At 39.3% G+C, this 23,501-nt stretch overlaps 1 protein-coding gene across 2 annotated transcripts in view; it reads left to right on the top strand.

Moving 5' to 3' along the window:
- Positions 1–22,710, top strand: part of pgm2 (phosphoglucomutase 2) — a 76,829-nt gene extending 54,119 nt beyond the window's left edge. For both annotated transcript variants that reach the window (XM_078400065.1, XM_078400060.1), the window contains exons 6-14: positions 318–511; positions 2,747–2,936; positions 4,243–4,340; positions 7,464–7,644; positions 9,823–9,916; positions 11,958–12,087; positions 15,432–15,621; positions 16,143–16,276; positions 20,326–22,710. In XM_078400065.1, coding sequence (XP_078256191.1) covers positions 318–511; positions 2,747–2,936; positions 4,243–4,340; positions 7,464–7,644; positions 9,823–9,916; positions 11,958–12,087; positions 15,432–15,621; positions 16,143–16,276; positions 20,326–20,428 — 1,314 coding nt within the window. In that variant the 3' untranslated portion in view covers positions 20,429–22,710. The remainder of the gene's footprint in view (positions 1–317; positions 512–2,746; positions 2,937–4,242; positions 4,341–7,463; positions 7,645–9,822; positions 9,917–11,957; positions 12,088–15,431; positions 15,622–16,142; positions 16,277–20,325) is intronic.
- The last annotated feature ends 791 nt before the right edge of the window (positions 22,711–23,501 follow it).

Below are 23,501 nucleotides of genomic sequence, written 5' to 3'. Positions count from 1 at the left end.
GAACTGGCATAGATTTAATGGGCTAAATATCACTTATTTCTATGATTCTTTTCTACGAATGGTGTAAATCACAATCATGATTAGTTTAATATGAAGGCGCAAGGCATTTTCTTGCAAATTAGACACGTTTGACTTTGTCCCCAACTTCAGCCTTGGTTCGTTTAAGGAAAAAAGGTATATTGGAATGGTCTTATTCTTTGTCACTAAGTTAATATTGTTTTAAAAATATCGTGCAGATCAGTTCTCTTTTGAACTGTTCAGGCATTGGAGCATGTTTTTGAATCTTGCATTAAATCTAGTTTGCTGGCAATTGGCAGGTTTACTGGGAAAATGGAGCTCAGATTATTCCACCTCATGATGTAGAAATCGCGAATGCCATTGAGGAAAACGTAGAGCCTTGGCCAGAGTCATGGAATGACAAGCTTGTTGACCGCAGTCCCCTCGTTAAAGATCCTTTAGAAAATATGAAAAATAAGTACTTACAATCATTACAGAAACATTGTTTTTACAGGTGAGTGTCCAGATGAATTGTATTACTTCATTTCTTGAAATAAAACTGGTTAGCAAGGTTTAAAGTTTAAATTGCTGAGCATCTGAAATATAAACACCAAATGCTAGCAATATTCAGCAGAGAAGGTAGCATCTCTCATATTACACACCTTGTCTGTGTTTTGCCTCACCTTTTCATTACTTTTCCTACCCTGTCCCTCCATTTGTTAAAAATGTATTATATCTCTTTATATATACCAATTATGTTATAAAAGCATTAACTATAAATGATACATCTGTTTCTAACCCAATAGATACACACTGGCTTGTTTGAGTATTTCCAGTATTTCTAATTTTGTTTCAAATTAGTAACGTCATGAAAATTACCGTCTTCCTCTCTCCTTCCACTGCACTTACTTTATGCCTCACAACACCTCTGTTATACGTTTGCCACTCCCTATTTGTGTAATTGTGCTTGAAACCCATCCACTTCTTCTGAGCTCTCTATCCATCTGGCTCTAGCATTTCGGCAGCAAGTGAGCAGCTAAGTTGAGGAGCAGTGTGGGAGATTTTGAAAAGCAGCCCTTGGTGTCCGGGAGTCACTGATCCTCATGGTAGGTAAATGAAAGTCAGGCACTAGTAGTGTGGCCATGTGGCAGCAGCTGTTTTGAGTGAGGCTATGTTGAGATGAAGTTCAGTGTTTCAGAGTAAGTATTGAGACTTTGGCTCGAAGATTTGGAAAGAATGTTGAGCTCGGGTAGTAGGTAAGATAAGTCTGGTTTTTTTGTTACCAGTTCTTTAGAATTTGGTAAAGTCACATTTGAAATATTGTGTGCAGTTTTGGTCACTCCATTGCAGGAAGGATATGGAGGCTTTGGAGAGGGTGCTGTAGAAGTTCACCAAATGCTCCCTTGATTGGAGGGTATGTAATATAAGGAGAGGTCGGACTAACTTGTGGATTGTTTTGTCTGGAACATCGTAGGCTGAGGAGAGACCTGACAGAAGTATATAAAATAATGAAAGTCATAGACAGATTAGAAAGTCAATGTGGAAATATCAAAGACGAGAGGGCATAGCTTTAAGGTGAGAGGGGCAATGTTTAAAGGACATAAGACAACTGGAGATGCAGCTAGTTCTGGATAACTTTTGGATTGTCTGGGAAAACAAACGATCGACCACCAGGAAAGGGCACGGCAAGTAGGTGCAAAGAACCTTAGCTAATGGGGGATATTGAGGCTCAGATGACGCATGGCTCCAATAAAGGCTGGGTAAAACTTGGAGGAGTATAGGCGATTGAGTTGTATACTTAGAAGGAAATCAGAAGGGCAAAAATGGAGTATGAGATGGGCCTGGCAAGATAAAGGCAAATTAAAAGAGGTTTTATATTAAGGGAAAAAGAGTGACTCGGGAGAGAATAGGCTCCACAGAAACTAAAGTGGTCATCGTTGTGTGGGAGCGAAGAGGTTGAGCAGGGTTCTCACTGAATATTTTGCCTGTTTTTAATCATGGAGAAAGTATCAAAGACTAGGGAACCTTTTAAACAGTCTAAAAAAAGTCGAGATGGTGCTGGATGTCCTAAAATATTTGAAGATAGATACATTTCCTGGGCCTGACCAAGGATACTGTGGGGAAACTCAACGAAATTATCGAAGCTCTGGCTAAGATATATGAATCATTGTTAGACATTGGAGAGGTGCCAGAAGACTGGAGGGTGGCTAATGTTGTGTTCCTATTTAAGAAGGGTGTAAAGAAAATCTGAGAATTATAGACCAGTAAGTCTACCATCTGGGGTATGAATATTACTGGAGGAGATTCTGAGGAATAAGATATACATGCATTTGGAAAGGTAGAGGTTGATTCGGTATTTTGCGTGGAAAATAGCGTCTCATGAACTTGAGATTCATCATCCAAGAAGGTGGATGAGAGCAGGGCTGTAGATGTGTATATAGACCTCAGCAAGTTTTTTGACAAGGTTCTGCATGGTAGGCTGCTCTGGAAAGTTAAATCACATGGGATCCAGGGAGAGCTAGCTGACAAGATATAGAATCGGCTTCCTAGGAATTAGAGGGCGGTGGTGGTTTTTTAGATTGGAAGTCTGTAACCAGTGCTGTGCTTCGGGGATCCATGATATATTTTAATGTTGATTATTCAATTCATTTTTCTATCTTTGTAATCAGTTTATATTTTAGAAAATCACTGCATTCAATTGCCTGCCAAGTGAGATTTGTTTTGACTTCAATTTCCATTTAATATTTAGGGATATAAATAAAAGAACTAAACTTAAATTTGTGCACACATCTGTGCACGGAGTTGGACATGAATTTGTTCAAGCAGCTTTTAAATCGTTCGACTTCGCTCCTCCTCTTGCAGTTCCAGAGCAGAAGGATCCGGATCCAGAATTTCCAACAGTCAAATACCCGAATCCAGAAGAAGGCAAAGAAGTATTGGTAAAGAGTATTGGTATATAACGCACATTGTCAAATATATATGTTAAGTGTAACCTAAGGTGGATTTAATACCTCTGGCCACTGAAGAAAACAAGGTTTTATTTTTTGATAAATGATCTACTCGTGGCCAGCTATAATATAACTTAATGTTCTATCTGGAATTGGTCATCGTCATATATTGAAAACTGGTGGTACCTTGTTATCCCTAATAAACATACTGCTTTGATAATGTTATTCCCCCCTCTCCATCTAAAAGTTTAGACCAGTCTCCAGTGGTGCTGTAGATAAAATTGCCTCAGTTGCAGAAGTGAAAATAAGGCTCAAAGAATGCTCAGGTAATATAGAATAAATGCTTCAAACACCCAGTGGGTCAAGTAGCATCTGTGGAAAGAGAAACAATAAATATTTTGGGTCGAGAACACTTCTGACAACATTGCCTGACTTGCTGAGTGTTCACATCATTCTCTGCCATATTAAAAAGTCCATCCAATGCAGCCAGTTCAATTGTAAAGTTCTGATGGGTCAGTTTTGAGTTTTTTTTGTTTCATTTGTTTTTTTAAACAAATGAAACTAGCAATACCAATATTAGGAATCCAAGATTCTGAACTTGCAATGTGAAACTCACTGTGGGTATATTTACTTTTAGTTACAAGTACACGGGCGTGCACCCGCTGGGGCAGTCCTGCGGACACGGCAACCCCCGTTGGGTGGAAACCTCTCCTGCGGGCCTGGCCAGCCTCCCCCAACTGGCGATCCTGTGGGCCCGTTGCCAGGCTGTGGACCTGTTGCCGGGTGGAGAGTGTTCCCCAGGTCCGTGGGCGGGCGAGGGGGGACAGGGAAAAGCCACTTACCTGGGCCCTGTGCGTCCAGCGTTGATCGGTGGCGGGCGGATAATGTCCTCCAGGGCCGTGCCGGGCCTAGCAACCCTACCAATCCGTGGACCTGTTGACAGGCAAGGAGCGTCCCCCGTGGCCGTGGGCTGGCGAGGGGGAGAGTTATAGTTATATAATATATATATATAGAGATAGATAGAAGATTATATATGTTTTATTGCCAAGTACATTCTGACATTAAAAAGCCACAAATTACTTACCATTTCATTTATAATTGAATAGTTTACTATTCTTCACATTAGAAAATTGAACCTGTGCAGTACAGCTTGTACAACTTGTTTCCATTTTACCGCAGGCTCATAGCTAAACCTGCTGTCAGTTCTATTGCCCAAATCCGTGGAAGCAAGGGAACTAAATAATGTGTAAAGCTATTTTGCCACAGACCGTCAAGTTATAAACTTTCATTGTTCCAGACGTTATCCTTTGCCCTGGCTGACAAGGAAGGAGCAGCAGTGATTTTAGCAAATGACCCAGATGCTGATCGTCTAGCTGTGGCTGAGAAGCAAGAATGGTAAGCAGCTTCTGATTATCTAAACTGTTCTTGAGTTGTGTAACAATTCCATAACATGCCAGGCAGTTCTTTTTTTGCATTTTGTTATATTATGCATGTTTTGGATAAGGTTTCAGACAGATTTTCAAATGTTGTATGATTACCCAATTAAAAAAAAATCTCACCATTGTTAAATCACTATTATTATCCTCTGTTGACAACGTGAGATTTGCCAAGTATAAGCATAAGCCCCATTGATCAAGGGTTTCCTTCCTTTGATGGAGGAAAGATGGCCCTTGAAGAAAGAATTATTTCGATATCTTAATTATACTTCTCAGGAAATTAATAAAATTAAGCCCACACATTGATGGAACATAATGTGAGGAAGCTGCCAAGATCTTGTAGAAACAAGGAACTGTAGAAGCTGGTTTCCAAAAAATGCACAAAGTGCTGGAGTAACTCAGCCATTCAGGCAGCATCTTTGAAGAAGATGGATAGGTGATGTTTCGGGTGGGGACTCTTCTCCTGACCTGAAATGTCACCTATCCATGTTCGCCAAGATCTTGTAACTGTGACAGTCTAGGTTCTGAAACATATACAATTTTCATTCATGCTGGGTTTGGACAATATTATAAGAACTAGCTCTTTTCCTGTGATGTCAATTATTTCATGGCAAGATTGCATTTTTTGGTCACTGGCAATTGTCTGAAGTTGAAGCTCACTGGGGAGAATGGCTTGGATTACAGTGAGAATTTAGGTGGTTGAAATGGGACTTTAGGATTAAAGGATGTTGACAAATGGCTGTTGTTGAGGTGAAGGATGTTGACAATTGGCTGTGGGTTGAGTCTTAATTAAGTTGGGAGAGAAGGTTGGCTGGTGAATGAGAGGAGCAAGATTAGGATGATTCCCAAGTGGGAGCTATCACAAGATGTGAATTTAAACCAAAAGAACACCTTCTTAAGGTGAGTTCCCAGGTCTAGTCTCAAAAACCTGCTGACCTGATCAAACTAGTACCCTTTTCAGTTACACCAAAACAGGGCTTTCAGAAAGAGGCTCCTTTCTGCAACAGTGGTATCCATCCACATGCCAAACGTGCAAGTCGTATTCATGCGTGCATTGATGCCCATTATCCACGTTTGGGCACCTCCATGCACACCTGTGCATCAAAACATCATAGGGGAGAAAATTGTAGTTTGCACTAAGTCCCCAACTTCCTTATCAAATGTTTTTTCACAGTAAATCTATTAGTGAAATATTTAGGTGGCCTAATTCTAGGCCAAAATATTTAGTATTCATAAAGCTAAATGATGTATTTTTAGTACCTTGATTTGGTTTTAAACAAATATATTTGGCCACTGTCGATTTGCTGCTGTAGTTCATAATTTGTGAATGTCTGTTATTGTTCCTATTGATATTTAATTAAAATTACTTGAGCTGCTCAATAACCCTCTTTAGATTTGCTGCCATCTTGTTGAGTGTCCAATTATGCAAGTGTCCAGATCTTTTTTTTAGAGCATGTTACCCAAACTACTTGTGGGGAGGGGACATAAAAGACTTAAAATGCTGGAATCTAGAGCAGCAAACAATCTGCTGGAAGAGGCAGCATGGGCACGGTGGGCTGAAGGGCTGGTTTTGTGCTATTTGACTTTATAATGGAAGGAAAAAGGAGTAACAAATGCAATGGAGTTCAAAATGAGCATTTGGCAAAGCATAAATATCAAAGACACAACATTGCAAAATGCTGGAATCTTAAGCACAAACCAAAGTGCTGGAGGAAATTAGCAGGCCAGGCAGCATTTGTGGAGGGAATAGACAGATAACATTTCGGGTCAGGACTCTTCAGAATGATTGGAGTAGAGGGGGAGAATTCTGGAAAAGAGAGGGGAGGCAAGTGATAGGGTGGATACAGGTAAAGATGGGAGATTGATTGGCATTGGCTGGAATAAGTGACAAAGGCTAGAGTTCACGTTATAGGTGCAGAATTAGAACCATTTGACCCATCGAGTCAACTCTGCCATTCAATCATGGCGAATCTCTGCCTCCTAATCACATTTTCCAGCCTTCTCCCCATAACCCTTGAAACCCCTTTCTAATTAAGAATTTGTCTTATCTCTGCGTTAAAAATATCCACTGATGGCCTCCCCAGCCCTCTGTGGCAATGAGTTCCACAGATTAACTACTCTCTGACAAAAGAAGTTCCTCCTCGCCTCCTTTCTAAAAGAGCGCCACCTCTGGTCCTAGATTCTCCCATCAGTGGAAACATCCTTTCCACATCCACTCTATGCCTTTCATTATTCTGTAAGTTTCAATGAGGTCCCCCCTCAACCTTCTAAACTCCAACGAGTAGAGGCCCAGTGCTGTCAAGTGCTTATCATATGGTAACCCGCTTGTTCCTGGAATCATTCTTGTAAGCCTCCTCTGGACCCTTTCCAGAGCCAGCACATACTTCCTCAGACATGGGGCCCAAATTTGCTCGCATGTTTACTGAAAAACGGGGAGATTTTGAATGTCCTTGAATGGAATGCCTCCTCTTTGGAGCAGAAGCAATGGAGACGGGTAAGTTGAGAGTAAAGGATGATAACCTTAGAAGAGACAGAGTGAAAAGTGGTGTGATCAATTTAGTTGTGGGTTTTGTTTTGCTCTGCCAGAAGAACTCAGCATGTCAGACAGTATCTGTGGAGGGAAATGAACTGTCGATGTTTCGGGTCGAACAAGGCAGGACAATACAGAACAAGAAAGAGTTCAGGCATGAGGAGATAAGTTTGGTGAGACAAGAGCAGACAGAAACAGAGGGTCTCCCACGTTCGACTGGCTTTTGAATCTTGAGTTGAAGACAGTTCCCTGTCCCTGTACTGCCTGTTTCTATCAGGTTGGAGAGAGTGGAAGGCAGCTCTTCTGAAGTGATGAGAGCTGTGTTGATGTTGACAACAGCAGGCTATGATCGTTCATGCATATAAAGAGTTCTGACTGTATTTCAACAGCCCATTTCCCTCCACCGATATTACCCGACCTGCTAATTTCCTCTAGCAGTTTGTTTTAGTCTAGGTTAAGTTGTAGATTTTTGGTATCAAGATTAAAACCAAATATGTTTATAGTTTAAAAATAAACAATTTTGAGAACCAAATATCTTCTTTTTGCTCTCAGTGGAGTGTGGAAAGTATTTTCGGGAAACGAGTTGGGTGCCTTGTTGGGTTGGTGGCAATTTACTTGCTGGAAGAAGCAAAATCCAGAACTCTCGGGTCTGAAAAATGTGTATATGTTATCAAGTACCGTCTCTTCAAAAATTCTCCAGGCAATAGCACTAAAGGAAGGATTTCATTTTGAGGTAAATGTTTTGTTTTAATAGTTATTTAGTAATCATGCATGGTAAAAAACTTTGGATAATACAGTAATACATCAAAATTGGCTTTCTTTCTGTTTGATTTTTAAAAAATAAAATACAAACCGCAAAACACAAAGCCTTCATCTATAGCACATGCACTATTTAGCCTCCCGGAATTATATTGAAAAAAAGTTTGAGTTCTTATTCTTTGCACATAGCAACTTCTCATTACTTTTAAATATTCAACAAAAATCTCATGCTGTACACCCGATCTTTAATCCTTTCTGCTTTTTACATTCGGAACTTGTTGAATACATTTTATATTTATTTTGTCGTCTGGATTCGTAGTTTGGCTTTATTTGGCTGTGAATGTTGTGCTTTTTCCAGAAGTTGCCATACATCTGTACATAACCACATCAGTTATCAACCAAACCAAGGCTTTTCCTAATTATCATTTTATTTTTGTTAAATTGAGATATTCAAAGAGGGGGATTTTCTGTTTTAAAAACCTGCTGATGCTTTCAGAATTGCAAGCATTTATCTTTTTATCTGCAAGTTATTTGGTACTCGCAAATGTGTCTTCCACTCAAATATTTTTATTTATATATGACACTTGTGCTGTGCTAATGAGACAGGGAATTCCTCTATCATCTCGGTCTGAGCCTCATCAGTAGCTCCATGGATTTCAATGGGAGAAGGTACAATAACGCCCCGGTTATCTGCCACTCTCGTAACTTTGGTGGTGCCAAACTGAAGATTTTCAGGTGTATTGGATATTAGTCCTGCAAATAAACCAGCACACTTTCAATTTGCCTTTTTGTTACGACATTGTACAGTAATAAAAATATTACCGGGAGCCAGGTGTGTTTAAAGTGAGTGTGGGAATGGGCTCTGGTGACTAGATGCTGAACCATTAGGACTTCCAAATGTTGGGATAGATAATTATCATTGTTTTACCATAGTGTCATATGGCATTGAAACAGGCCCTTCGGCCTAACTTGCTTATGCCACATCTACACTAGTCCCACCTGCCTGTGTTTGGCCCATATCCCTCTCAACCCTATCCATGTACCTGTCCAAAAGTCCTTAAGAATATTACAGTAGCCATATGAAGTCATTGCTTCCATGTTATTTTGAACTAGGTTTATTTAAATGTTTAACTTTTAATAATTGTGTTCTTGCATCTTTTATTGTTTTAACTTACTTTAACATTTTAAATTTTATTATGTATTTTTACTTACTAGCTTCTGAGTGGTTTTGGAATGTCAAAGGCGTTGGTGAACATTCAATCTTGGCAACAATGCGTAATGGTGGTGAGCCTGGAACAGGCCTCGCCACCTGTCGGGCAATTCAGAAGGTGAAACCTGCTTCTGGACCCTGCCAACTGGTGGGCACTGCCCAAGCAGAAGTCTCTGACTTTATCTCGAGCCTAGCTCGAGGATAAAAGAGATCCCCTAAATAACGTGCTGGAGCATATTTCTTGAATAAGAATAATGTAACTCTTATCTGTTGATAACTGTATAGTTTTTAAGGTTTAGTACTCAGAAATGTTGGAGTTCAAGTCAAAGTTAAAGTCAACTTTATTGTCAATTTTCAGTTAGTTTACACAGACAGAAGATCAAAATACCGTTTCCCACAATCCCGAGGAATAAAATGCATTAAATTAAGTTAAAATTAAAAAGGCACAGCAAACAACAGTCAATATATACAGTTTAATAAAATATAGTCACTTCAATGAAAAAAAGATGAAGTTGAATATATTACAATCAAAAATAATGAACAGTAGTGCAAAGCCTGTCCATAACAGCGTTAAATGATGATGGGTTTGGTGTCTGTGAATGGAATTTGGAGAAAGTTCTTCTGTGCTCTTATTTTAAGCATCAGTGACTGGAACAGCATAATTTTGGGTGTGGTTTGCATATACCTGGATGAATCTCTACCATTAAGATATCAGGCCAGGTACTCCCATAAAGGTCATGGCAGTGTTTCCAACTGGACCAAATTTTAATTGATTGAATAAGATATTGGAATTAATTAAGGTTACTAAACAGAGTGGCAAAGAATTATGTTGGTTGTGTCTTCTATTTCAATCCAATGCCCTCAAAACTGTTTAATGATGAAAAGAGGGAACAATTTTTTTATTTGCCATGACAGCAGTTCAGATTGTATTTTTTTTTTCAGGAAACCTTAACTGGCTTTAAATGGATGGGAAACAAAGCTAAAGAACTTATAGATAAGGGCAATAAGGTGCTTTTTGCATTTGAAGAAGCAATTGGTGAGCCTGTTATTAATTACCTGTCTTTTATTTACTGCTCTTTCTTATGTTTTAAAAGTGAACACTTCTGTATCTGCAGTTACTGTACGAAAGTAGCTTATTCTATGAACAGTGCGTAATCAGAGTTCAACTGCTGTGTTCAGGTTAACTTAGGAGGAGCAAGGTACCAAGCTGTCAGTGTTTTCCATTGAATGAAGTTGTTTCATATATAATTGCACACTTGGCTGTCTGCAAAAATATAGTCTGTCTTTGTGGCAGAATAATTGTCATGATATTTGTAGTATTTCAGACTTCAACCAAAACTCCCCATAGCTTATCTGAAGAAGGGTTTGACCTGAAATGTTATCTATCCATTCACTCCATAATTGCTGCCTGGTCTCCTGAGTTCCTCCAGCACTTTGCATTTTGCTTGAGATGCTAACATCTGCAGATACTTGTGTCCTGTTATTTATGTTCTGATAGATGTTAATTTCGAACCACAATCAGTCCAAAGAAGGGTCCCGGTCCGCAAAGTCACCTATTCATATTCTCCAGAGGTGCTGCGTGACCCGCTGAGTTACCGCAGCACTTTATAGACAATAGACAATAGGTGCAGGAGGAGGCCATTCGGCCCTTCGAGCCAGCACCACCAGTCAATGTGATCGTGGCTGATCATTCTCAATCAGTACCCCGTTCCTGCCTTCTCCCCATACCCCCTGACTCCGCTATCCTTAAGAGCTCTATCTAGCTCTCTCTTGAATGCATTCAGAGAATTGGCCTCCACTGCCTTCTGAGGCAGTGAATTCCACAGATTTACAACTCTGACTGAAAATGTTTGTCCTCATCTCTGTTCTAAATGGCCTACCCCTTATTCTTAAACTGTGGCCCCTGGTTCTGGACTCCCCCAACATTGGGAACATGTTTCCTGCCTCTAACGTGTCCAACCCCTTAATAATCTTATGTTTCGATAAGATCCCCTCTCATCCTTCTAAATTCCAGTGTATTCAAGCCTAGCCGCTCCAGTCTTTCAACATATAACAGTCCCGCCATTCTGGAAATTAACCTAGTAAACCTACGCTGCACGCCCTCAATAGCAAGAATATCCTTCCTCAAATTTGGAGACCAAACCTGCACACAGTACTCCAGGTGTGATCTCACTCGGGCCCTATACAACTGCAGAAGGACCTCTTTGCTCCTATACTCAACTCCTCTTGTTATGAAGGCCAACATTCCATTGGCTTTCTTCACTGCCTGCTGTACCTGCATGCTTCCTTTCAGTGACTGATGCACTAGGACACCCAGATCTCGTTGTACGTCCCCTTTTCCTAACTTGACACCATTCAGATAATAATCTGCCTTCTTATTCTTACCACCAAAGTGGATAACCTCACACTTATCTACATTAAACTGCATCTGCCATGCATCCGCCCACTCACACAACCTGCCCAAGTCACCCTGCAACCTCATAGCATCTTCCTCACAGCTCACACTACCACCCAGCTTTGTATCATCTGCAAATTTGCTAATGGTACTTTTAATCCCTTCATCCAAGTCATTAATGTATATTGTAAATAGCTGCGGTCCCAGCACCGAGCCTTGCGGTACCCCACTAGTTACCTACAATTAACCTACAAATCTGTAAGTGTGGGAGGAAACCGAATATCTCAGAAAACTCATGGGGAAAATGTACAAACTCTGTGCAGACAGCACCCATAGTCGGGATTGAACCCGGGTCTCTAGCGCTGGGAGGCAGCAACTCTACCGCTGTGCCACCCTTCCTCAGCTTCTTCTGCTCCAAGCAGAACAAACATAGTGATCCCTAACCAGTCTGAAGAAAGGTCTCGACCCAAAACACCACCCACGCCTTCTCTCCAGAGATGCCTATTCCGCTGAGTTACTCCAGTGTTTTGTGTCTATCTTCTTAAACATTGTGATTCTTTGATCAAGGTTACTTTTATTTGTGTATTTAAATATTACATTGTATTAAGGGAGTTGATGTATATTTAGGAATTAGAACATAAGATTATTTTATTTACTAATTTATTTTATCTGTTTAATGTAGGTTATATGGCTACTGAATTTGTCCTCGATAAAGATGGTGTTAGTGCTGCTGCCATTGTTGCAGAAATGGCCAGCTTTTTGGCATGCAAGAATATCACACTGAACGGTCAACTCAAAGCAATTTATGAGGAGTAAGTACGAACAGGATGCATCTTAAAATATTCCCTTTTTTCTACGAGCTCCACTCTAGGTTTGACTGGTGCTTCATGACAAGGCAACAATTCTTAACTTGAAGTTTCAATTATTCGGTTGTAACTTGTTGTTAACTGTTACTTTTGTTTCATATACCAATATTTATTTGTGTTTCTAGGATTTTATTTGTAACACCCTTTTACAAATGATTATTTCAATGTAAACATAATTGTATTCGCTGCCAAAATATCAAAATTGTAGGATAATCCTGCGCTGCATTCTAAGCATTTTAGAAGTGTGCATATTTGTATATTGCCAGGAGATGTCTGGTTTGAACTGCATTTCATTTGGAGAGATGTATTTTCCATTGCTTCTTAATGTTAACTACACAGCACAATAAGATTTTTTTCAAAGAAGCAGCACAGTAATCACTAGATTGTATTTGCTCACTTTCAGCTTTAAAGTTTCTAAAGATCTGAATTATTTCTAAATTCTAAATTAATTCAAAAGAATTAAAGAAATAAAAAAATTCAGTCTAAAAGAGAATCTTCCTATCGTACTTTACCACAGTAATATGTGTACATTCATAATTATGCTTAAATGTTCATAATTACATTCACACCATCCTTTTGTTACATGTCCTTTACTTCTCTGCCTTATCACTGCTGTATTGAAATTCACCATCATTATTTAATTTAGGTTATAAGCACCACATTTTGATACGAATGGTTTACATTGACAATTCTGATTTTTAAGCTTACTAATCTCTCAAATTGTGGCAGCGTGATCTTTTTTTTTCTACCTTTATAAACCCCTTGATTACTGTGCTACTTTCCCAAAGCCCAAAACTCTGCAGAACATCCTGACCTGAAAATTCATTGGTGCTCACAGTTGCAGTAATCTGTTATAGCATAGGTTCAGTGGATGTCCACAGCTTAAAAAAATCAATAATGCCTGGGCCCCAAGGGCAAGTGTCAGTGGATGAGCCTTACCTAGTTTCCTTCATACATTGTACTACCTCAAAATCTAAGAAGGAAGATACGTTATAAGCCTGGGTGTGACATGGGTCATCAATGTAGTGAACGGAGCTGTGAATTATAGAGTACAGTGTGGAAACAGGCCCTTCAACCCAACTTGCCCACACTGGTCAACATGTCCCAGCTATACTAGTCCCACCTGCCTGTGTTTGGTCCATATCCCTCCAAACCTGTCCTATCCATGTACCTGTCTAACTTTGTACCATGTACCTGTCTAACCATGTACCATGTACCTTTCTTAAATGTTGGGATACTCCCTGTCTCAACTACCTCCTCTGGCAGGTTGTTCCATACACCCACCACCCTTTGTGTTAAAAAGTTACCCCTCAGATTCCTATTAAATCTTTTTCCCTTCATCTTAAATGTTCTCTGGTCCTCGATTCACCTACTAGGGCAAGAGACTCTGTGCATCTACCCAATCTATTCCTCTCATGACTTTATGCACCTCAATAAGATCACCCCATCTCCTCCAACGCTCCAAGGAATAGAGTCCCAGCCTACTCAACCTTTCCCTATAGCTCAGACCTAGCCCTGGCAACATCCTTGTAAATCTTCTCTGTACACTTTCCAGCTTGACAACATCTTTCCAATAACATGGTGCCAAGAACTGAACACAATACCTTAAATGCAGCCTCACCAACAGTTGATACAGCTATCAACATGACCTCCCAATGTCTATCCTCAATACTTTGACTGATGAAGGTTAATGTACCAAACTCCTTTTTGTCCTGAGACAAGAATGGCAAATGTGCTTTGGGTTATGTGGGCCAGACTGGGACTTGCTCTGAGAGGTCCCATTTAAAGAGAACTGTTATACTGATTAAAAGTAACGATGCTCTTTAAATGGGGCCAGTACCATTAAAGCAGTAACATTAAAAGATTAAGAAAAATATAGCAGATGCTGGAAATCTGAGATAAAGCCACAAAGTACTCTTTGGTACTCAGCAGGTTATTTGTGGAAAGAGAAACAGGGTTAATGTTTAGACTAGAACTTTAAAAGTAGGTCAGGCTGAGAGAATCTGTTTAAGATTTGTCATCAATCAACTGATAAAATTTGCAATGAATGAGGAATAAAATGTTCTTTTTGGAACATGCAGAAAAGTGGAAACAGTGTGCTAACATTTTACAGGTTCACATAGGTGAAGCCAAGGATAAACTATATTCAAGTTTATTGGTGTGAACCATAGACTAGATAATGTTGAAGGAATGTGTTTTGTTACATATGTATGATAGCCAGAGGTGTATTTTACAGGTTAATCAGTTCTCAGAGAAATAATTGAATAGGATATTTTAGCGTTTTGCTTGGATAGACATGGTCGTTTTTTGGAGGAAGGAGTTGAATATTCATCATAGGTGTATTGGTGCTGATGGGAAAAAAAATCCTTGAGAGATTGGAGTAAACTAAAATGGAGATTGCTTGATTATCCAAATGAACCTTTCATATTCTAGATTTTCAGGTATTAAAATGATACACTGTGATCGTTAGGAAAATATGTCAGTCCACATTCACTTTAGCAATCATTGTGGAAGCTTGATCAAGTTTACAGAATTAAGCTTGAGCATTTGGAAGATCACCGTAAATGTCCCTAAAATAAACAGCTCAAGGAAACCAGTGGATCCTCTTCGTAATATTATGCCCTGAGATCAGAGGTGTTTGCAACTTTTTTTCTAATTTAAAGAATTACATTATTTTTATGCCAGGCAATACATTTTCTAATTCAGTATGGCGATAGGGTTCAAAAGAGTGTTTTATGGTTCGCTTGCTGATACGCTATCTGCAATGACGGATTCCGAGGCCGTCTCTGGAAAAGTGGTCCAGTAAATTAATCAGTAGAGACAGGGGAAAAAATAGGCATTAGGTTATCAAACATAGTGTGGAATAGAAGTCTTGTGTGATGTTTTTAATTGGTTTCAATGCGAATTTGGAAAATTCCATAAATACATAATTCTTGTACAGATTGGGGTTTTTCACTGCAATTATGTCTGAAAATTCAAAGTAGACTAAATACTCGTGTAATATGTTGAGCTATGGTGATAATATTTACAGTTGTATTATGCGAATTGTCAAAAGTAAGAATCCTGGAGGTCCAGAAATGAAGTCATGTTGCAGATTTACAAATAAGTACAAGTTCCAGGTCCAGAAATGAATACTGTCTGCATGAAGCACAAATCTGCAATTTATAGATTATGCACTGCTACTTTTCAAGTTACTGTGGAAATTGCCTTGCTTTCATATATAACTTGTTCATATCAAATAAACATTTGCAAATTTATATTTTCACTTTTAATTTGTCTTGCATATTTAGATATGGATATCACATCACCAAGGCTTCATACTTCATCTGCCATGATCCTAAAACAATAGAGAAGATGTTTGAAAATTTACGGAATTATAATGGAACAAACCAGTACCCCAAAACCTGTGGGAAGTTTGAAATTTCTGACATTCGGGATTTAACCACTGGTTATGACAGCAGCCAGCCAAACAAAAAGCCTGTAAGTGAAGCGACTTTAAGTTTGTTTCACTGTCCTCGATTGAGGATAACTTTTATTTTGGAAAGAATTTGCCTCGATTAAATTTCATGTGATTGTCACAAACAATTTATGAATTTTAATCAACAAAATTTGTATTTTTAAATAGATGCCTTGATGCCTTTTGAATAAATTGTACAGGCAATTTGTTTACCAGTGGTGTTTATTAAAATGAGTAGCAAGAGGTTTACATACTCCTATATGTCAATATTGATGCCCTCCAGACCAACCTGTTTAACTTCCAGAAGTCTATGCCACCTCACAAAGGAAACATTATTATTATTGTAGAAATATACTTTTTTTAATTACAATACATAGGAATATTAATCCATAATGAAAAAGTGACCAACTAAAAAAAATCACAGGCCCAAGGTGGCCCAAAAACCAACAGATTAAACATGTATTTTAAGAATAAAGTATAACTTGTTGTCTGTGGTATCTGATAAATAAATCTAAAATGAACTCCTTTCCTATCTGTATTATAGGTGCTTCCAACTAGTAAAAGTAGCCAAATGATCACCTTCACATTCAAGAATGGATGTGCAGCAACGCTGAGAACTAGTGGGACAGAGCCTAAAATTAAATATTATGCAGAAATACGTGCACCACCTGGAAATAGGTAATGTTTTATTAGTTTGTTTTTACATCCACAAGTGTTACATGGCCAGATAATCATGAAAATTGATGTCGTGAATTAGTTGGATATCATTAGAGATAACACTGAATCTGTGAATATACAACAGATCTGACAATCTACACCTGAAACAGTAATGAATCTTACCATATATTGACTTTAATATATTTCTGCCTTTTTCCATTTTTTATATACCATTGTTGATTGATTTGGTTGCCTCTTTGCCAGACATTGGGGAAGCCTGCATTTATTTTCATATTGGCTAACCTTTAAAATATGCATGAAATGCAGTACATTATATTTTTGAAAAATTGTCCACAGGGCTAAAAACTACTGTCGTGGGCCAAATCTAAAAAAATGCTGAGTCAGAGCACAGGAAGGAGATAGAGAGCTTAGTAACATGGTGTCATGAGTATATTAGGGACTGAGACACATCCCCTTGCTGGCAGTGAGATTTGTGGGGGATATTTTGTCACCTACCCTTACTGATTGGGGTCTGTGGGTTAGGAAGTTTAGCATGGCACATTCTAAATACATCTGAACCACAGTCCTTTCAAGCTGCAACATGACTTCCTGATTCTTATACTTAATACATCGACTGATGAGTCAAGCATACCATGCCGTGTTGATCTGATCACTGGGAATAAGTTATCTGCTCTGCAAAATAGATGCTGTGTATATATAATGGCCACCTGACGGGGGAGCTACTAAGCACCTTGTTTAATAGATAGACAACAGGTGCAGGGGGAGGCTATTCGGCCCTTCGAGCCAGCACCGCCATTCAATGTGATCATGGCTGATCATTCTCAATCAGTACCCCGTTCCTGCCTTCTCCCCATACCCCCTGACTCCGCTATCATTAGGAGTTCTATCTAGCTCTCTCTTGAATGCATTCAGAGAATTGGCCTCCACTGCCTTCTGAGGCAGAGAATTCCACAGATTCACAACTCTCTGACTGAAAAAGTGTTTCCTCATCTCAGTTTTAAATGGCCTACCCCTTATTCTTAAACTGTGGCCCCTTGTTCTGGACTCCCCCAACATTGGGAACATGTTTCCTGCTTCTAACGTGTCCAACCCCTTAATAATCTTATACATTTCGATAAGATCCCCTCTCATCCTTCTAAATTCCAGTGTATACAAGCCTAGTCGCTCCAGTCTTTCAACATATGACAGTCCCGCCATTCCGGGAATTAACCTAGTAAACCTACGCTGCACGCCCTCAATAGCAAGAATATCCTTCCTCAAATTTGGAGACCAAACCTGCACACAGTACTCCAGGTGCGGTCTCACTAGGGCCCTATACAACTGCAGAAGGACCTCTTTGCTCCTCTTTGCTCCTAGGACACCCAGGACACCCAGATGCACTAGGACACCCAGATCTCGTTGTACGTCCCATTCCTAACTTGATACCATTCAGATAATGCTCTGACTTCCTATTCTTACCACCAAAGTGGATAACCTCACACTTATCCACATTAAACTGCATCTGCCATGCATCCGCCCACTCACACAACCTGTCCAAGTCACCCTGCAACCTCATAGCATCTTCCTCACAGTTCACACTACCACCCAGCTTTGCATCATCTGCAAATTTGCTAATGGTACTTTTAATCCCTTCATCCAAGTGCATCAATGACAATGCAACGTTGGATCAAATACAGCGTTGGAACGTCGGTTTAGATTATTGGGCTCAAGCCTTTAAAGAATGATTTGTAACTGCAATCATCTGATTTGAAAGTAACCAACCTTCTCACTAAGCCACAGTGGAGTCATTCATTTGTCAGTTCACACTTACTGTGGTAGGAAGGAACTGCAGATGCTCGTTTAAACCAAAGATAGACACAAAATGCTGGAGTAACTCAGCGGGACAGGCAGCATCTCTGGAGAAAAGGAATGGGTGGTGTTTCAGGTCGAGGTCAGACTGAAGAAGGGTCTTGACCCACAACGTCTCACAGCGTCTTTTGCCACTCTTACTGTGGGCTTGGTGAGAAAATATACCACCATTGATATTTTCTGCAGGATTTTTAATTTAAATTGAATATTAACCAGAGCTGTGAATCATTCTGTAACTCAGCCCTATTGTGCAGGATGCTTTGTGCTGAAGCTCTGTTCTCTTTTCAGAATCAGTCTGAAGATGGGTCCTGAACCAAAATGGTCTTCAGAGATTCGACCTGAGTTAGTCCAGCAATTTGTGTCCTGCTCTGTACTGAGTTGGGTTTGAACATTCTGTAATTCTGAAATGAATTATTTTTGTATGGTTTCAGCATGGGCTAAGATTGACACCCAACAATAACACCCAAACATCCACTTGGCTTAAAATTGGCTTAATATTCTAACTTTGCCAAGAGTTCTCAATAAAAATTGGACACCATGTTAAAATATTGATTGATATTTTCTTCAGTTAATGAAGGCAGTGTTATATTGAAAATAACAACTACATGTCAAAAGAGGAACTGATTTCAAGTTGAGTTTTTGGATTTCCTATTTCCTCATTTTGGTTCATGAAGTCAGTGCTCTGCAAAGAGATTTGTTCTGAGCAGCTTGCCTTCGGCTGCTAGTCAAAGCCAGATGTTTGTTTCGATCTGTATCAGATGAACGGATGACTATAATCGGGCAGAGCCAAGTGTGGAAAATCACTGTTCATGGGGATATGATCATCATGAAAAAACATCATGTTTGCAGTTACTAATGTGAGTTGTGAAAGCCTCCCTTTTGAAAGGATAAAAGTCATCACGTAGAGGGAACCGAGCATCTTGATTTGGAAGGGGGCAACCAGAGGTTGTGGTCAATGTAGAAATTGATGACATAAAGAAGAGCAAGTTTAAGGCAAAGATAAACACACAGTGCTGGAGTAACTCAGTGGGTCAGGCAGCATCTCTGGAGTAAAAGGATGGGTGATGTTTCGGGCCGGGACCCTTCACCCTTCTGAGATTCATTTATTTGCAGCGTATTTTCACTTTGCAGTGATTTTAGAGGTGTACAAGATCATGAGAAATATGAATAAAGTGAACACGCACTCTTTCTCAGGGTAGAGGATTCTAAAACCAAAGGGTATAGGAATGAGGGGACAGTTTTAAGAGACCTCGGGGGCAGCTTTCCCACTCGGTGGCTGCTCCATATATGGAAAGAGCTGCCAGAGGTAGCTATATGTGGATATTGTTTCAATTTCTAAAAGTCATTTGGACCAGATAAATGGATCAGAAAAGTTTAGAGGGCAATGGGCCAAATGTAGGCAAATGGGAAAAGTCAAGTATGCCAATTTAGTTAGGAAGGACAAAGAGGGCCAAAGGGCCTGTTTCTATGCGATACAACTTCATGACTCTAATTCTGAAAATGGTTCTGGTTTAGCCCAAATTGGGGAATCCTGTCAGCGGGTGACTGGCAAATAATCTTTATAGCATTGTTTATGAAACCTTCATCACTTTGATGATTGAGAGTACAGTAAATCTGGAATGAAGGACTACAGATTTCCCACCATGTTTGATGTTACTTCACCTTTTTTTAAACTTTACATTGAGCAATAATCATTTTCAGTGAACCCAGTAAGTTTAGAGGGAGAGTTGGCACACAATTTTGAGTTGCCTGATCTGGTCTGAGCCTATCCTATTTAGTATGTTTGCAATGCGGCATGACATGATGATGAAGAGTCGTAAAATTAGTTATTGTCTCCACAAGGACACAGGGTTCTCTCCCATTGGACAATTCCAGTTGTCCCAGGGCATTTATGAGGCAAGGATGTAGGTTTATCCCTCGTTTTGGAATGAATAGCATAAATACATTTAAGGAGTGGTTGGATATGTATCTAAAGGTTGCATTATGTGGAGTTATGATAGATTTAGATTTTTTTAAGTGGGAGAAGATTTGAATGAAGCATGAATACTGGCATGGAATCAATGAATTGATTCCCTTTTTCTGTGCTATACATAGCACGTTGCCAAGTAAGTATTTATAAATGCATAGGATTAGTTTTCTTCAGATGGAAGTTAAGTTCCTTTTAATAGAACACATCTACTTACTCTCTCCTTTCTTTCCAGTGACCCAGAAAAGTTGAAGGAGGAGCTCAATGACTTGCTCAATGCATTAGTGGAATACTTCTTCCAGCCAGAGAAAAACGGCTTGACATCTCAATCCAACTGAAATAATTTCTAAAAGATATACTTGGCACTGTCAGTTTTAACAGAACACTGTTAACTGCCTCTACAGTATTGAAGTTCAAGTAGTTTAATGTTTTACAATGTAACTTACATCCTGCAGGAGAATGTATGTCTCTCTTTTGTACTTAATACAATATACATTTATGCCGGAGATGCGTGGGGACAGATTTCCCTCTGCACCTGCCTTTTTCATAGCTGAGAACTTATGAGCAGCTCGCAACCTTGGAGGTAGCTGTGAGAGAAAGAGTTGAAGGGAGAACAGGAGAGAAAAAGCACCACTCTGTGGTATGATCACATCTTGGATATGAACAGTTTCTGATTAGTTTCCCTATTAGTTCATTACACTGGATTAACTAAATGAGGCAAAGGATGCAATAATCTCTTGGATAGCTTAGAAATTCAACATTTTTGATGGCTATAGTATAGATATATAATTCAATTTGATGGGACATTCTGAACAGAGAACATTTTCTTTGACTATTTTGTTTTAAACGGTTAGTTTGGCTTGACCAATCTTTTTATATTTTAAGTTTAGGAAGGAACTGCAGATGCTGGTTTAAACTGAAGATAGACACAAAAAGTTGGAGTAACTCAGTGGGACAGGCAGCATCTCTAGCTTTTTGTGTATCTTTTTTATATTTTAACTTTGGTAGATGTTAAATTTGACACTACATGTGCTTTGTTTCCACCATTCACACTATTACAAGCTGTCCCTGAGGAATAAGCATGTTCTGTTTTAGTAGATATCTATAAGTCAATTTTCTCTGGGAATTGGAAAATACACAAATCATTATTGTAATAAATGCAATGAAATCCTATCCAAGTATTGTAATGAGAGGCACAACACTGATTTTTTTTAAAAACAATTACTAAAAGTGGAGCGAGGAAACTAATTCTGCCATTCATAGGTATTAACATATCCTCATGCATCAGATTTTCTTTTTGATATAATGGGAGCTCATTCATATGTATGGGGTGTCATATATCGGCTGTATGTAACCCTGGGATTTGGTTTGATTTCAGGCAGGTATGAAAGAACAACTGTAGCCAAACTATATGGCACCTATTAATTTTGCTTTCTTGCACTTCAGTAATGCCTAATGCGTTTTATGCTATTCTGGGTTGTATGTATTTGAGCATATTTAGTCTGAATATATTATGGAAATATCTTTATTCTGTAAACAAACTGTGGTGAAACTGGGACCATTTATACTGTGGCTGATAACATTTCCGTTAGGATATCTATTTGAGTTTTTGCATAGGGTCTGTGTAGCTAAAATAACCATTTGTCTACGATGGTATGTAAAATATTTTGAAGAGGTATTTAAAAAAAGGAGTGCTATTGGTCTCTCAGACATCAGAAATGTGGGCAAACTTCAAAAAAGATGAGCAGTTTTCAACAATAAACCATTTCATTACTGCTTGATATTTCAAAAGTTGTCATTTGAAATGTAGGTCACGTGATTTGTGAGATAACTCAGAATTTAATGGACTAATTAAACACCTCGGCTGAATTGGGTGCAGTATGTCTTAGACTGTAGCTTAATTTAATAGTTGAATGCATTCGAAAATGACAACGAATTCCATTGCTTACAGATCAAACTACTTTGGGCATATTATATTTGGTTCTTGTGTTGCCTTATGGTCAGGTTTCACTCCTTAGGATCTTGCATATTCTGGGTAGACACAAAATGCTGGAGTAACTCAGCGGGTCAGGCAGCATCTCTGGAGAGAAAGAATGGGTGACATTTCGGGTCGAGACCCTTCTTCAGAAATATCTTGCATATTCTGGGAGTCTCATTTTAACAATTCGTGTTGGTGCTGTTATGAATTGCTGCTTTATTTCAGCACTTAAAGGTACAAACTCTCGTGTTCTGTTGAACAAAATGGAACATTTTTGTATCATTAGCGAACACTAACTATGGACATTGATTTGCATACAGGTGTTCATGTTCAGTGAAAGCCCTTTGTTTCCAGATACGGTGTTTACCTTTCGAAGAAATTGGAAATCAGGATATTATCAAATCCCCTGCAATTTTTAGCATTACTTATTTAGCAGGCTGTCACACATCTAACTGGACAAATGCAATAGAAATCTTAATAAAATTTCAGCAGATTAATAATAAACATTTACACATAATTAACATGCTAAGAAATTATAACAGTAAGAAGCTTTGCTGCAGTGCTGTCTTTGGCTTTGACATTTGTCGGGATGTTACAAGATGTTCTTCGAAAATGTAATCTGCAGTGAACATTAAAAGATGCAAAACAAACATAGTTGTGCCCTATTTTCCTTGTGAACGTGAGCTAAGACAATATTATATTTGGGGAAAAACACGTTAAAAGGTTGCTCGGGGAGTTTAACATGTTGCTTGTCATGTGGAGAGTGCAAGGGGCAGCAGTAATCTGACAAAGTAGGGTGTCGACTGTCATCGACAGAGAATCGCAGACCTATTTTGGCTTTGCTTACAGCAGTGTAATCCCTCATCACAGAAAAAGCATTTGGGATCTACAGTCAAGTAGCGGGAGATTACTACTTGAGTAGCGGGTGTCCTTATCAGTTGGGCAAGCATCTTCAGATTCTTCCAAACAGCGCCGGCTATAAAGATCGCTTCACTGCCTGACTCTCAATGAAGTCTCAGGGAGGGATGGGAACTTCAGCAAACGCCGAAGAAGCCTACACTACAGAACAGGCCAGGTCTTGATTCACAACAGGTCTTGATTCACAACAGCATATTGTACAGTGATGTTAAAGTTCAATCCGCGCTATCAGACAACAAACCACATTAGACACCTTACGAAAGTAACGATACCTTTTTATTCACGCATGCGGGTGTAGGTGAGCAATCCGAGCATAGCTACCTACTCGCTGTCCCTCGTGGTCCCACACAAAGGTCCGATCCAAAGTCCTGCTTACTTATACAAGGTGGGAGATCACATACCTCTTTCATCATCAACACCCTCGAAACAAAACCCCCTCATACCCGGACATGCCCCACTGCACTCACACTTACCCCTTTCAGTCCTGAAACTCTCAGTGATATGCAACACCTGCT

The sequence above is a fragment of the Rhinoraja longicauda genome, chromosome 1, assembly GCF_053455715.1.
Source record: "Rhinoraja longicauda isolate Sanriku21f chromosome 1, sRhiLon1.1, whole genome shotgun sequence".
NCBI lineage: Eukaryota > Metazoa > Chordata > Chondrichthyes > Rajiformes > Arhynchobatidae > Rhinoraja > Rhinoraja longicauda.
Note: the sequence above shows the minus strand (reverse complement) of the source record. Positions and strands in the feature narration are given on the sequence as shown.